The sequence below is a fragment of the Onychostruthus taczanowskii genome, unplaced genomic scaffold, assembly GCF_017590055.1.
Source record: "Onychostruthus taczanowskii isolate IOZ18803 unplaced genomic scaffold, ASM1759005v1 scaffold1, whole genome shotgun sequence".
Taxonomy (NCBI): Eukaryota; Metazoa; Chordata; class Aves; order Passeriformes; family Passeridae; genus Onychostruthus; species Onychostruthus taczanowskii.
This window is the reverse complement of record NW_024496525.1, coordinates 14,836,882-14,850,670: the sequence shown is the minus strand read 5'-3', so window position 1 is coordinate 14,850,670 and position 13,789 is coordinate 14,836,882. Positions and strand designations below refer to the sequence as shown.

The following is a 13,789-nucleotide window of genomic DNA, read 5'->3' as shown; positions in this document are numbered from 1 at the left end:
CTGTTTCAAAACAAGACATTTGGTCCTCATTGGTCAGGAAGATAACCTTCCCTCTGTAAATCAGCACTTGGCTGCTTGTTTGTTCAGCAAGTCAGATGGACTAAAACAATAAAACATGTAGAGTTGTGACCTCAGCCCATTCATCTTCACTGAGTGCTCCCCACTTCAAAGCCTATTTTTTTATTCTTAAAATGCACATGCTTTTCTGAGGCCTGGCATATACTCAGAAGTTTTGCAGTCTTAGCTTGATGGCAGGGTATTTTTAAAAATTTTTATTTATTTTATTTTATTTAGTTTTGGTTTATTTTATTTTCCTTCTGACTGTTGTTTATACTTGCAAAGACTCTTATGTAGATATGGTCATTTTACTTATATAGCTTTCTCTCTCTAAGGAACTGACTAAATTGATATTAGTAAATTACTACTGTAGGTAAAAACATCATATCCCTTGAAATACAACTTTAGTGGTTATCAGCTACACTGGCAGCCCTTCCAAAGTACAGGAAAAGTTTTAAGTTTGAAACAAACCACTCAGCATAAGTCACACACATTTCGTATTTGGTGATTTTAGTACAGGTATATATTTTCCCTACATTTTTTTACAAAATTTAGTGAACTGTTCAAACAAGGCAGAGATTGAGGTAGTTTTTGGAAATGTCACACCATAGCCTCTGGAATAAATCTCTGGAGTGAAGAATGGAAGGTAGTGTCACTCCAGCTGACATTTGCACTGACAGCAGTAGTGAAGTAAAGACCCAGGAATTTTTAGGAACCATTTTTATCATATCAGATATCTCTTTTTCAGGCTGCTCAGTGCAGAGGTAGGATGCTGGATGATTAGTTATCATGTTAGTAATAGATTGTTAGGTCTTGCCAACAGAATGTTTAAAATTTGCCAACCTTATCCTTTACTTGGTATTATACAGAGTAGGGTACAAATGATAAATGTCAGATATTGCCAGAGATAAATTCTGCTTGCTCACTTTACTGGGAAAAATGGTGTTGTTTTTTCCTCTATGTTTTTCATTTGAATGAACTGTATAGTATTGTACAATTCATCTTTTACACAAAGTAGATGAATCTTCTACTGCCATTTCCAAATGGGAAAGCTTTACTTGTGTAAGAGCTGCAGCATGTTTTTTATTTTGTTTCAGTTAATTAAGAATATGTCTTTCCTAGAGAGTTTGACTCTGGAGGAAGACTCCAAAGGAAGTTCTACCTAGCCTCGATCAAGATATCTGAGTGGTCCAGTGAAAAGAGTCTGTGTGTGGTAGGGGGATTGGATGATCTTTGAGGTCCCTTCTAAGCCAAACCATTCATTGACTGTATGACTGTCTGATTCTACGATCCCTTCTTGAAATGCAAATACCCAAAAAGGAAGGGGTCTATCACAGACAGACATGATGATCTCCAGAGAGTCCTGGAGTGTGCTACAGAACATCACATTTCAATGGAGTGAGCCCCATATGCTGACTCTTAAGCCCTGGCTTTGCTGAAGTCTGCGGCAAAACGTTGCAAAGGTACCTGCCCTGTCTGGCAAAACTTTTTTGATTTTTTTTTTTTCTTTTGGTCCTGTCTGGCAAAAACTTTTTGTTTGTGTAATTGATAGCACTAAATTTCCTGGAATTCAGAAACTTTTTCTTATATGTGAGTAAAAACAGGTATTTAATTTTTCTAAAAATGGGTAGTTTTAAAGTAGGTCTGAGTGGTCTTAAACATTATAAAGTTACTAAATACTACTATTTAGAGAAGATCTCTAAGATCAGTAAGAAAAGTAAGAAGCAGCAAATAGTTTTGACCAAGAAAGTAAAGAAATCTCAATGTAATAAGAAGCAAAAGATGCACAACATTATGCATATTCCTATTTTTTTTGCATATTACCACTAGATAAACAACACTTAGGAAGCACATACTGTTGCATGAAAAGTTTTAAGTACAATTAACTGAATAATCAATCAAATTATAGACTCAGAATAGTGAAAGGTTAAATTAATTCTAATGTATTTGAAAGTGCTGCTTTAAGGATTTTAGCTATTCCTACTTTGAATCCAGAACTATTTTGCTCAGGAAAGCATTCCCATTTCAGAGGGATAACTGTTGTGAACACAATTAGGTGTGTGCTTACATCTTTGTAGAGTTGGTGTTTAATAGCTAACCAGTTACTCTGCAGAAAATATTAATGGGAAGATATAAGATTGTTAAAACAAATAAAGACATCTCTTCAGCCCCAACACTCTTTAAGGAAAAGTGCCAAAATGAAATTTTTAATTTTTTTTTTTTAACTAAAACAAGAATAGTTTAGCTTTTTTTCTGAAGCAAATTATATTAAACAATGATTCTCTGTTTTGGCTTCATTTGCATGTGCTACTCCAGTACAGATACTTTGTGTTGGTGAAACAGGCCTGTAATGTAACCCCTACGTACTATTATATTTTTTTAAAGGAATTAACATGAAAAAAAGAGCTTTTACAATAACAAATACAAACTCTGTTCTTCCTCCCTCCCTGCAACATATCCTTCAGTTGCTGTGGCCAAATTATCCAAACTCAACTGAATTTAAGGGCCAGGGAAAAAAGAATAAGGACAGAAAACCATCCCCCACCTCCAGGAATGTGTGCACATTCAAGGAAGACAAACATGATTTTGTCTTTTGAAAAATGCAAGCATGCCAAGTACTACTGCTGAGGGAAATAGTCGTGTACAGTGCCACTTCACCTCTGCCTCACTTAAACTCATTTTCTAAATGGTGTTCCCTATATCACAGTCATCAAAAAAACTATCCCTGTGTCCCACCACCAATTTTTAATATGCATAAGCATATACATATGTATAATATTCCCTGTGCATAACACCAAAGTGGCCTACACATTACAATATATTCTCAGAATATATGGAAGCAGCATGCTTTATCAAAAAGCATGAAAGAAACATACATGAACTTACATATTTATTAGAAATGCAATTAAAAGCAAGTACACATTTATTTCCTGAGCAAATAAGATCTAAATCTGTGGTAATCTCTGACTGCATTTTACAGTTATGATTGCCTGTCTTGATGTCATTACATGCTCAATCCTGCACATGCAGAGTTCCTCCTTGTCTTCTAGGGGTCATGTAATAGTGACCAGGTAGTGACCAGGTAGTGCCAGGGTCCTACATGGGTGGTTGTATGCACAGATTCCTGTACCACAGGAAGGACACCGACTTTGCCTCTGCCCTCTGCAGTCATGCATGTCACCTGCAAGGGTCTCAGTATGAGCTGGGAACAACAGAGACTCCACCTTTGTTCAGGTCTCTATGATGATGTTTGAAGTGCTCTGATAATGCTCAGAAATAGCAGTCTAAAAGATTACTATTTTCATACCTAGGTTTTAAAACAGGTAATTTTCTTTATCATGGCAGCACCTTTGTGGGCACATCTTCTAAGCAACAGGTAAAATAACTGCAGTGGCATTTTAAGAGGATGCCCATCTGAAAACTATTAACTCCTACTAGTAGGAGAAGTGTTTTAGAAGTCAGGGAAAATGTCCATTCTCTAAGCATTCTTCTGCTATTTCTATGTCACTTGATGCTAGGTAAAATTCTGGGGTCAGTTGTGCCTGCATAGGAGTCCTCTGAGGGTATTCTAACTCCCTTGGTAAGCTGCCTACAGTGTCAGATGGACAAAAGAGTGAAAGGCTCCAGCCTCTCCATCACACTTCACTCACACATCACACTGGAGTGTACAAGACAGGCTGAAACAGAAGGTGAGCCATGTCAGCAGAAGGCCTGCAGGAACTAACTTTGATCACAGATCAAGGCAAAAGCAAGGACTCAATGAGTTCAGTCCCTGCTCTGTGTCCAAAGGATCATTGTTAATGACCTACCCATTATCTGTTTTCCATCCTCTACAGAAGCATTTTCCTTTTTTGCCACCATATCCTTTCTAACATCTGTGTTTCTTATTTGCTAAAGAATCCCTTTAGATGTTACTAGAAAGAGGAACATCTATAACATTTTCATATTGAGTAACATTGTCATCCAAATAGGTTTACAATCCCAGACCTATATCCAACGTTGTGTATTTGGGCTTTTTTTTTTGTGTTGAGAAAACCTGGCTACATGACATATTTTACCAACTGTTGTTTTTACTGCTTTGTAGCTTTCTTTTCATCTGTCAAGAGGTTACATGACAGGATTTTTTGCCCTTGAATGTCATTTTATATCTCACCTTTACTTCAGAGAAATATATGTTTTTCTTTGTTCAAGAAGCTATCACAAGCCCTTTATGAAACTCTTAGAAAAACATTCCTGGCTTTATCTAAAACCAAAATGTTTCCATGCACACACACAACAGAGCAAATCCTGGCACTACACCTCAGATACATGCCCATGCAAGTTGGTGGGAGCTCATCCATGCAAAGTATCAGAATTTGACCCAAATAGCTTCTCTATAGTTAAGACTATAAAATACACAGAAAAACCAGGGAACCTGTGGAACATCAAATTAATGCCAAATCAAATGCATTCCGCATTTAAATGCTCATAAACAAATTTGTACCAACAAAACAAAGTGGCACAATAAAGTCACTGTTGCTTTCTCTTTATACTACTTAAGAGGCCTGCATGGTGTTAATAATAATTTCAATTTAGTATCATTTACATTGGACCTCTCAGTAAAACCAGAACAACTCAGTGGATGTTATGAATGGATTCAGTAGATGCAATAGCCATCTCCAATCTAGAGCAGGCACATCAGGACACCAAAATCACAGCTTTTTAAAGAGCTTTGTTTCAGCAGAAATGAGGGTTTGTGAAAAATTCTGAAGAGTGAGAATCACCATAGAAACACAGACAGATATAAGGTACAAAAGAGCAGGACATAAGCCCTTGGGAGCTTGACCTTAGGAGAAACCTAGGAAGAAAGTTTTCTCATGAAGAGCTGGAATAGAGAGACTTGAATTTCTAAATAAAAATTCTTCCAGTATACTGGAAAGGGAGACTTTATCTATTATTTATGAATAACAGGACTGCATGAAAAATACCCATCCCTATCATCAGTTTCTTCTTCTGAATCAGTTGAGAGACCACCAAATTCACATTATCAATGAAAATGGACTCCCTGTCCCCCTTATTTAAATTTTCAATGCAATTTCTCTGCAATTTCAGCTCTGGCATTTCCTGAGGCGATTGATTCGCCATCTGTAAATTTAAAACATCAACTTGATGGGAGACAATAAGCAAGTATTGTTAAATCAAAGGCTAGAAGAATACTGTATATTACAAGTACTTGCACAGTCTGCCCACCTATGGATTTCCAAGTGCTAAGTTAAACACCACAGTTGTCAGTAAATGGCAGGGAGTTCTGGCAATGAATCAAAATTACAATGGTAAGCACTTTGAGGCTACAACAGCACAATTGCTCCTTGCCATTACACAGCCTATATCTAAGAAAAGCTGCTCTTCAAATGTTGTAATATAGAAACACTGGCCTAATCTCCAAATATAAGCAGGCCCTAGGTAGGCAGAGCTCTTTCACCAAGATAATCTCATCTTTGAACTTCCAGATTATTTTCTTTTCACCTTCTCTGGTAAGTGATGATGTTTATACCTCTCTCTCTATATAATAGATATCAACACAGCTCTGGAGCTGGCTGGGAAAAAAGGACTGGAATTTCCAATCTAAGCTAGTACATTCAATAGGTCCCGTGCAGTGTCTCAAGTGCACTGTTTGGTCTGGTCACTTGCAAAATGATTTGATATAAGCAAACTTTGTAGAAATTCACTTGGAAGAAGCCAAAGTAGTAGACTATATCTTGCTATTGTGAAGTGGTTTATACATGCCTGTCTTAGTCACACAGAGTAAAAAATTACAATGGGGAGTAATTCACTGTTACAAAGTCACTATATTGCCATTATTCAACTTTCTCCTGTTACAGGTAAGTTTAATTTAAATGTCACACTGCTTAAACTTGGGCTCAAATCAAAACTGAAGATTTCAGTCTATCCACAATGACTATTTTCAGTGCTGGTCAGGCACAAAAAATCCAATTAATACTAAGAGTTTACAAAGTAATAACTGAGGGGCACAGGGCTATTAGTATTATTGTTATCAGTGTTGTTAATATGCAGCATAGAGCTCTAAGTCTTTCATGCAGGTGCTCAGGTTTTTACTGAAACGGTATGTTTGACATGTACTTTTTGTGCAGCGCTTAGAAGTTTTGGAACAGTTTATGGTGTTTTGTTTCATACTGAAACAATATTCGTTTCTAAAAATCAAAATAGATTTTTAGAATGAAGTGTCTTTCTGAATTGTTCAGTAAACCAGTAAACCTGCTGAATGAGCTGTAACTCCGTAACTTTAGGAACTCATTTATTATGGTTGTAGATCAGACACTGCATTTATTCACAAAGTGAATCTCTCAAACTTAGCTTTCATTAGAGCTGCGGGGAGGCCCAGTCTTTCTCCCTTGCTTGAGAAGGTGAAGCTCAAGAAGATAATTAACCATGAAACAATGAGGAGGCTTGCTGGGTAAGCACTAGTGTGAAAACAGTTACTCCTCACAAAGGAGGGGAAATTAGCTGGCTGGATAAGAAAGGAAGTGTCAGACAAGACTGAAAGGACTGCAAGTGTAAGTAGATAGCTCTCGCATCATTAACGCAATTTTTTAACATTTAAAAGTCACTGGTTTCTAAATTTAAATGCACTTAACTCTATGTGTTAGGGGATATTAATATGCCATTTAAAAATAATTTTTCTTGAACTTTCCGTTTTCACATTTCACCACTTTTAGTCATGCTTCCCACACATGAAAGAAGTCACTGCCTCTAAGTATTGTATTCTTGTTTACAAAGTCGATGTAAACAGGGTGCTCTAAAAAGATTCTGTTTGCTCATTGTATTTTACAAGCTCATTATTTTACATTAATACAGGTCTTTTTTATGAACAGAGTTTCTTTTGATTATACTGTTTTACAGAGTAAAAACTCATGATATATCTTTCCTTTCAAAACTTCCTTCAACTCAAACAGTGTTCCCTGAAGCAGCCACATTTTTGGCAGAAATTCACTTGTATGCTATGCCAAAAGAAATAGAATAAACAAACACTGCTTAACGCAGCTGGCTAGGTAATTTACATATTACTGCACACACCAAACACGAAGACCTGGACACGGATTAGAGCTACAACAATGACACGAATGTCTTACATACAAGGAGAAATGAAACTCAGATCATCATTGCTCATGATTTACATTTTATTATTTATTGTGTATTATGGTATTACTATAGCACCTCTGATATAAATGTATGTGCATATTTAAATATTAAGTAGATGTATTTATTATAATATCTGTATGTTTTACAGAAAAACTATGCTAGAAATGTCTTGGTAAACTGTTAAGTGGGTACATTTTGGAAATTTTTCTTCTGGTGAAAGCACGCTACCTAAACAGCTACGGTACAGCTTTTGGAAATAGCAAAACCCCCTCCAAATACCAATAAAACTCTCTAGGCATACTGTAAAACTTCTTCACTGTACACATAGCATAGCTAGGCCTCCAAATCTACTAGGTCATGTGCTTTCAAACAGCAACAGTCATTTTAGGTAAGATCGACAGTCCATTCAGCTGAGTCCATCTCCTGCAGTGGTTGGTAGTGAATGTTTACGGAGAAGCTAGAAAACCCTCAAACACATAGAAGGATATAGAAGCTGCCCTCCCAAATTTGAGAAGTCGGCCTGTGGGCTAACTTTCAGAGTTGGAATTTAATAAGCATTAATTGATGTCTCCTCCATTAATTTCTCTGATTACTTACTGAAGTAGTTTGTATTTTTGCTATCCTCCACATCCTGTAGGAACAAATTTCATTTTTATTATGCACTCCATGAAAATAATAGTCCCTTTTGATTGTTTTTAATCTCCTGACTGATAATTTTATTGGGTACCTTTTCCTTTGTGTGTTAAGAAAAAATAGTAAATACTTTTACCTTATTTTCATTTATTTTTAAAATAAATGAAATAATTGTATTTAAAATAAATTGAATAATTTTATTCCTGTCTACTTAGAGCTGATGCAGCTCCTAGAATATCCTATAATAGTGAACAATGAGATACTGACTATGCATATACTTCTTGAAGATCCTGCAAATATATTTCCATAGTGGCATAAGTATTGTGGCCCTATAATCCAATATGGAAGGCCCCATTAATATGGAAAAACTGCAGTGCAACCTATCAGAAAATAAGGTTTCTTCCTCTTTTTCTAAAAACTATTTTGTTTTAAAACTCTTGGAAAAAAGAGATCTGAACATTAGCCTCAATTACACTCATATACTGCTCCTTGCAGAACTGGATTGATTAGACATGCAGAGCAACAAGTCATTAAAATAACTAAAAAAATCAAAAAGTTTGTGACTTTCATAATTCCCTTAACTGTAATTTTTAAAACAATCCTGGCCGGAATCATGAACTTATGATTAGTGGATATTAGGCACCTAAATAAAACACTGACTTCATCCTGTAATTTGAACACAATGCATTGCAAGAAGAATCAGTGTCTGGTGAGCACTATTAAATATCTGACCCCCTACTTAAGTGCCTAAATAGGAAGTAAGTTCTTTTGAAGACCTTTGTCCTTGAAAATTAAAACCTAACCATTTTAGCTTTTATTTTTTTAATGAGGTATTTTTGCTGTTTAAATGGTGTTTGACAGTTCTTTCAGCATTGGTGTGCTTTGGAAACATCATATTTCCAGTTTCTGAAGATCTCTTTTTCCCACTAAAGCTGATTATTGCTGAGAATTTGTCTGGTTTGGCTGGGGTTATGAGTTTGAACTTCCCAACATTTTATAAAAGCTGTGGCAAAACATGACATCTGCCAGAGTGAGGGAAACGGTGGAATGATATAGCAGATTGGTGAAATACAGGGAGTGTTTCACCCTTGGAGTTTCACCTTATACTTTTAGTTGTGACAGAAAGATTTGCGGTCTCTGAGGATGGAGTAGAGCCCTCTTTTGAAAGACTTAAATATATTTCTTTTTTCTTTCTATTCACTCTGAAAACCTACTGTTGCAGGTGACCACTCAGGAGACTCTTTCAAGAATATAAGAATGTAACACAATATTTATCTGAATTTTGACTAAAGTTGACTGGGTCTGGAATTTTTTTACTAAGATCTGCTCAACAACAAGGGTTTTCCCAGCTTTGTTTTATCAGATCATCCAGACTCTGTGCACTGCCATGATGACTGCCCTCATAACTATGGCTGGTCCTCAAGAAAATTATGAGAAACACATTCTCAGCAATAATCAGCTTTTAGTGGGAAAATATTCTTGAAAATGTGGGATGTATTACCTATCTTCAATTAAGTACAAGAAAAATCTAGAGCTAGGTTCAGCATCTGCGTAACTATATTTTAGATACTATGGGTAATTATTTCATGTCACAAATCAGACATGCAATGCAACCCAGAAGCTCAAAAGCATACACACCTCAAGTATGAGGATGGTGCATCATATTACAAACTCTAAAATCAAATATCCACTCACTTAAAAATTGAATATTTTAAGGAAGCACCAAAGTGAGCAAATGCAAGACATCAAGACAGTACTGTCATAGACGATATGGAAGAGGTCCAACACCAAAACAAAAACGTAAGTCATTAAATAATTTGAAATGGATAGATCATGTAATGGCTATTCAGCACTTTACAATATGTAGTGTGCCCTTCTCATCCAATTAAGTTAATCATCTCTCAGTACTTTGCTGTGCCAGGCACTTCTGATGAACTTCTAAATTTTATCCAAAATTTTTAGCTAGGACTCACCTTACAAAATGATGGCTTGTGATGAAATAAGAAACCTTTAGAAACCTAGTTTTTTTAGTGAAGCTACCGAGCAAATAACTGAACAATGACAGAGTCATTTTTTCACCCCTGAAACAAGGGGGTTAGTATGTGTTTTTGGAGCTTAGAACAAGTGTCATTCTATGGGTTGAAAAAATATTGCACCAGTGAAATAAATGTAGAGAAGTGGAGACACCTTGCCTAACATAATGAAAAACTGTTTTCTTTCCCAGAAAGCATCACAGAAACAGATAAATAGAGTAAAAGAATAAAGATACCAAATCAGAAGCAGTATAGTATAGTTTAACAATTTTTTTTCCCAAATGCATCATAAAGAAGGAGACCAGGAGGTTGTTGGGTAAAAATCCTGAACAGCCATTTAAGCAGGCTCTTTACCTCCTAAGAAACAAGCTTGTGGAAAGAAGTGCCTTTCTTTTTTATTCTTTTTCTTTTTTTTTCAAGTGAGCTGTCTCACCATTGCAGATTTTCCCAAGTCCTTGCAACTCTAATTAAAATGTGGTAATTGGTTATGTTACCTCAATTACCATGATGCATGGACATTGATACAAAGCGACACCAATTGAATCCCTTGGGTGTTATACCCCAAGGCCATCCCATTTATTGTGGCCTTATTATTTTCAATTATGTGGCTGGATGTACAGCATACTTTCAAGCCAATACAGATGAAGGTTCCACTGGACTTTCAGTGTAATGTACACATAAGATGACTCAGAAAAAGAGAAATAATTTTTTTTTTCATGAAGTATAGTAGTGAACTCAGTGATCAGATGAATTAATATTTAAGACACTTTCAGGACAATGTGAGAATTAGGGCACCTTAACCCAAATTGCCTTAGCTCAAAATCTCCATTTTAAATGCATGAGTAATACTGTCCCTTCAATAATTAGCCCTCTCCGTTGAATAAGAAAAGAAATTGTCTGCTCCATAAAACAGGTATGTTTCTCATTTAATGAATGAGCATTCTGGACAAAAAGCAGCTTCTCCACTCACCAAAAAGGCAGGAATATTGAATTGCAGCTAAAGTAAAATCCATTAGAAACCACATTTTTTTTCTCCTTCTCCCTGTCACAAAAAAGTCAATTTCCATGGTCACCTCATTGCAGCTTTCTATACAGAGACATACCTGATCTGGGCGACATACACAAACTGGAATCCTCTGTAGCAGCTGGAATAATCCATTGAGGTTAAACACATAATTTGCATTGGGTATAGCACTGGCTGAGCAAAAAATCTAAAAAAAATTGCAGAAAACAACTTACATAGTTGCACTTTGACTTAATTTATGGGAACAACCATGACTGAATCTGTCCCAAAAACATTTTTTAACTTTTCAGTCCTTCAAGTAGACTGTACCTCCTAAAGCAAAGTGCATTGTGAGTTAAAGCTTCTCCAGCTGTTGAGCAGGAATTTTAGATGGCAATTTTGAGTTTAGTTAAATGAAGATGGTTGCTATTGCTATTGCAATTGCCAGGCACTATTCTTTTTCCTTTAAGATGATTGCTAGCAGGGTCTTGTTAGACAAGCTATAAGGCGTCTGTGTAATCCTGAAGTTAAAATTAAGGTGATAGATAACACTATATCAGCAAAATATGGAATGATAAATCTGGATGAAAAGAATTTACTAGAAAAGAAACAAAACAAAACAAAACAAAAACAAAAAAAAAAAACCCATGAAAACAAACAGATGGGGGAGATAAAACCTCTTTTGCTGAAACAAATTAGGACTGCTTCCAGTTTTCTGAGTTTTTTTTTATTTTATGAATACCTCATTCTATATAGCTAGATTAACCTACTGAATCTAATAATATTTCATCTTTCTGGAGAAATTCTTATTGAAAATGTCACATTCTACATAGAACTTTTTGTTTATCAGCTTTTACCTGATTGTAGGTGCATGAAGTACTTGTTAATAACTTGTTATTTGTAAACTTATGGTGCCCGCTATTGCAAAAGGTGAGCAAAACTAAAAACTGCTGCAGACTCTAAATGAAGACAATTCAAAAGAAGCATAAAAGTTTTCTGTAGTTAATACCAGCATACCTTTGTAACATTTTAAGTGGCCCAGATAAGTGACTGAATGTAAAAAGGGGCAGAAAGGGGACAAAGGAAGATCCCAGAAGACAATTAGAAGACAGTAGAAGATGACAGTGAGTCTTGCACTGAGGCTATACAATTATCTGGGATATCTTATTTACTGTCAGCAAGTCAGATGCCATGAATGAGTCAGATGCCATCAGGCTATAAAAACATCTCATTTGTTTTCATAAATTACAGTATTTTGTGGGCAACCACAAAGACAGACTTGTTACCAAGGGATACAGTTTGTGTGCCAAGACTGGCACACGATCAAATACACAGAGATACGGTAGCAGAAGAAATGGTTCTGGTACCTACCCAAGAAATGACTGCACAGGAACTGAGTAAAAAAGAAGGCTAGAACATGCCAACTCAGGCAAGGAAAGTCAAAGAAACATGAATCCTGCAGTGGCTGGAGCATATTTAAATGTTGAGAATATGCATAGTTTTATCAGCAAGAGAAACTTGTAGATACTGACATACTTAAAAGAAGTATTATTATAAAGCAGCCTAAGATGAGAGGTTCCAAAACAAAACAGTCCACAGTGAAAAATGGATGAGCATCATGAGCAGCCATCTAAATGGCTGCTATTTCTCAGCAGAAAAAATGATATACCTCTCAGCCAGTGAAAGTCAGCTCAGCCCAGCAAATAACTCCAGACCACCTCAGGCAAAGTGGGAACAAAGCAGCAGGTACCTTGTGAAGTTCCAAGCCTCCAGATATCAAGAAATATTCTGTACTCATATCCTCACCATGCCTCAACTGCTGATCGATTGCAATCCCAAACAGAAACACAAGACTCCACTCCTGCTGCAAGAGCAGCACCAAGGTCTAATTACCTCCTAACAGTTTATTTAGAACAACTGCTTCCATACAGCCACTGCCTACACGCAAAAGAGGACAATATGTGCTCATTACAGTAACTTGGACCTCTGTCAGCACTCTCTAACATATCTCAAAAATGCAACTTCTTTCTGTTCCAAGTCAAACAGGAGATAAACATTTACTAAAAAAAAAAACCAAACCAAACCAAATCTGCTGATTTGTGATACTTTACCTTTAAGATAACAGTTGGAATGTGGTTCACTCCCTGTTGGGCTGTTACAGACCCAACAATATTCAGCCTCTAACAAAAAAAAAAAAAATCAGGATTCTGAGAGCTGTTTTTTGATTTGGTTGTTGCCTAAATACTGCACATACTTATTTCTGAAGATCCAAAGTTCAACTGTTCTTCTACTGCTGATCAGATCATCAAACATTTTGCGTAGCACTAACAAAATTTATTAGAGGTATTGCTGCAACACATTAATAATATGACTAAAAATATTCCTAAAATGGAACTATCACAGAAACATAACCAGCATTTCTCAAGAGAATTAAAAATCTCTGCTACTATATTTTCTTTCTTTATCAATTTTTCTATTCCTTGGCCTCATATTTATCTTCTAACACATTCACTTGCCCAGCCTGTTTCATTGATCAATTCTTTTACTTCTGTTCCCATTTCTTGCTCTCCCAGACTCATTACCATCAAGACTCTCTGCAACTGTTGAGACGGCATTAGTCTTCTTTTATTTCTTGACTTTCTTCTCAATTAAATGTAATGTATTGTTTCAAACTCCTACCTACAATTTACATAAAGCTGCTTTCTGGATCCTCACTAATTCTGTTTTTTCCTTTAATTCCACTGAAATTTCTGTAACATTTTCTCACAGTCTCAATTATCTTCATTTTTTACATGGCCAGTTGACAAATCCCATGCTGATAAAACCAACACTAACACTACATCCGCTTTTCAGAGAAGAGTTCTTTCCATGCTGCCTCATACAGAGCCCCTTTTGACTTGTCCTAACAGTCTGTTCAAACCTC

General features: G+C 36.1%; 1 protein-coding gene across 6 annotated transcripts in view; it reads right to left on the bottom strand.

Annotated features, from left to right (window-relative positions):
* Positions 1-13,789, bottom strand: part of AKAP6 (A-kinase anchoring protein 6) — a 210,651-nt gene that overhangs the window by 11,890 nt on the left and 184,972 nt on the right. For 3 of the 6 annotated variants that reach the window (XM_041421063.1, XM_041421236.1, XM_041421153.1), the window contains 2 exons: positions 12,978-13,046; positions 10,967-11,074 (listed from right to left, as the gene is read on the bottom strand). The exons of 2 other annotated variants lie outside the window; for them this stretch is intronic. In XM_041421063.1, coding sequence (XP_041276997.1) covers positions 10,967-11,074; positions 12,978-13,046 — 177 coding nt within the window. The remainder of the gene's footprint in view (positions 1-10,966; positions 11,075-12,977; positions 13,047-13,789) is intronic. One more of the 6 variants, XM_041421416.1, reaches the window with a different exon arrangement.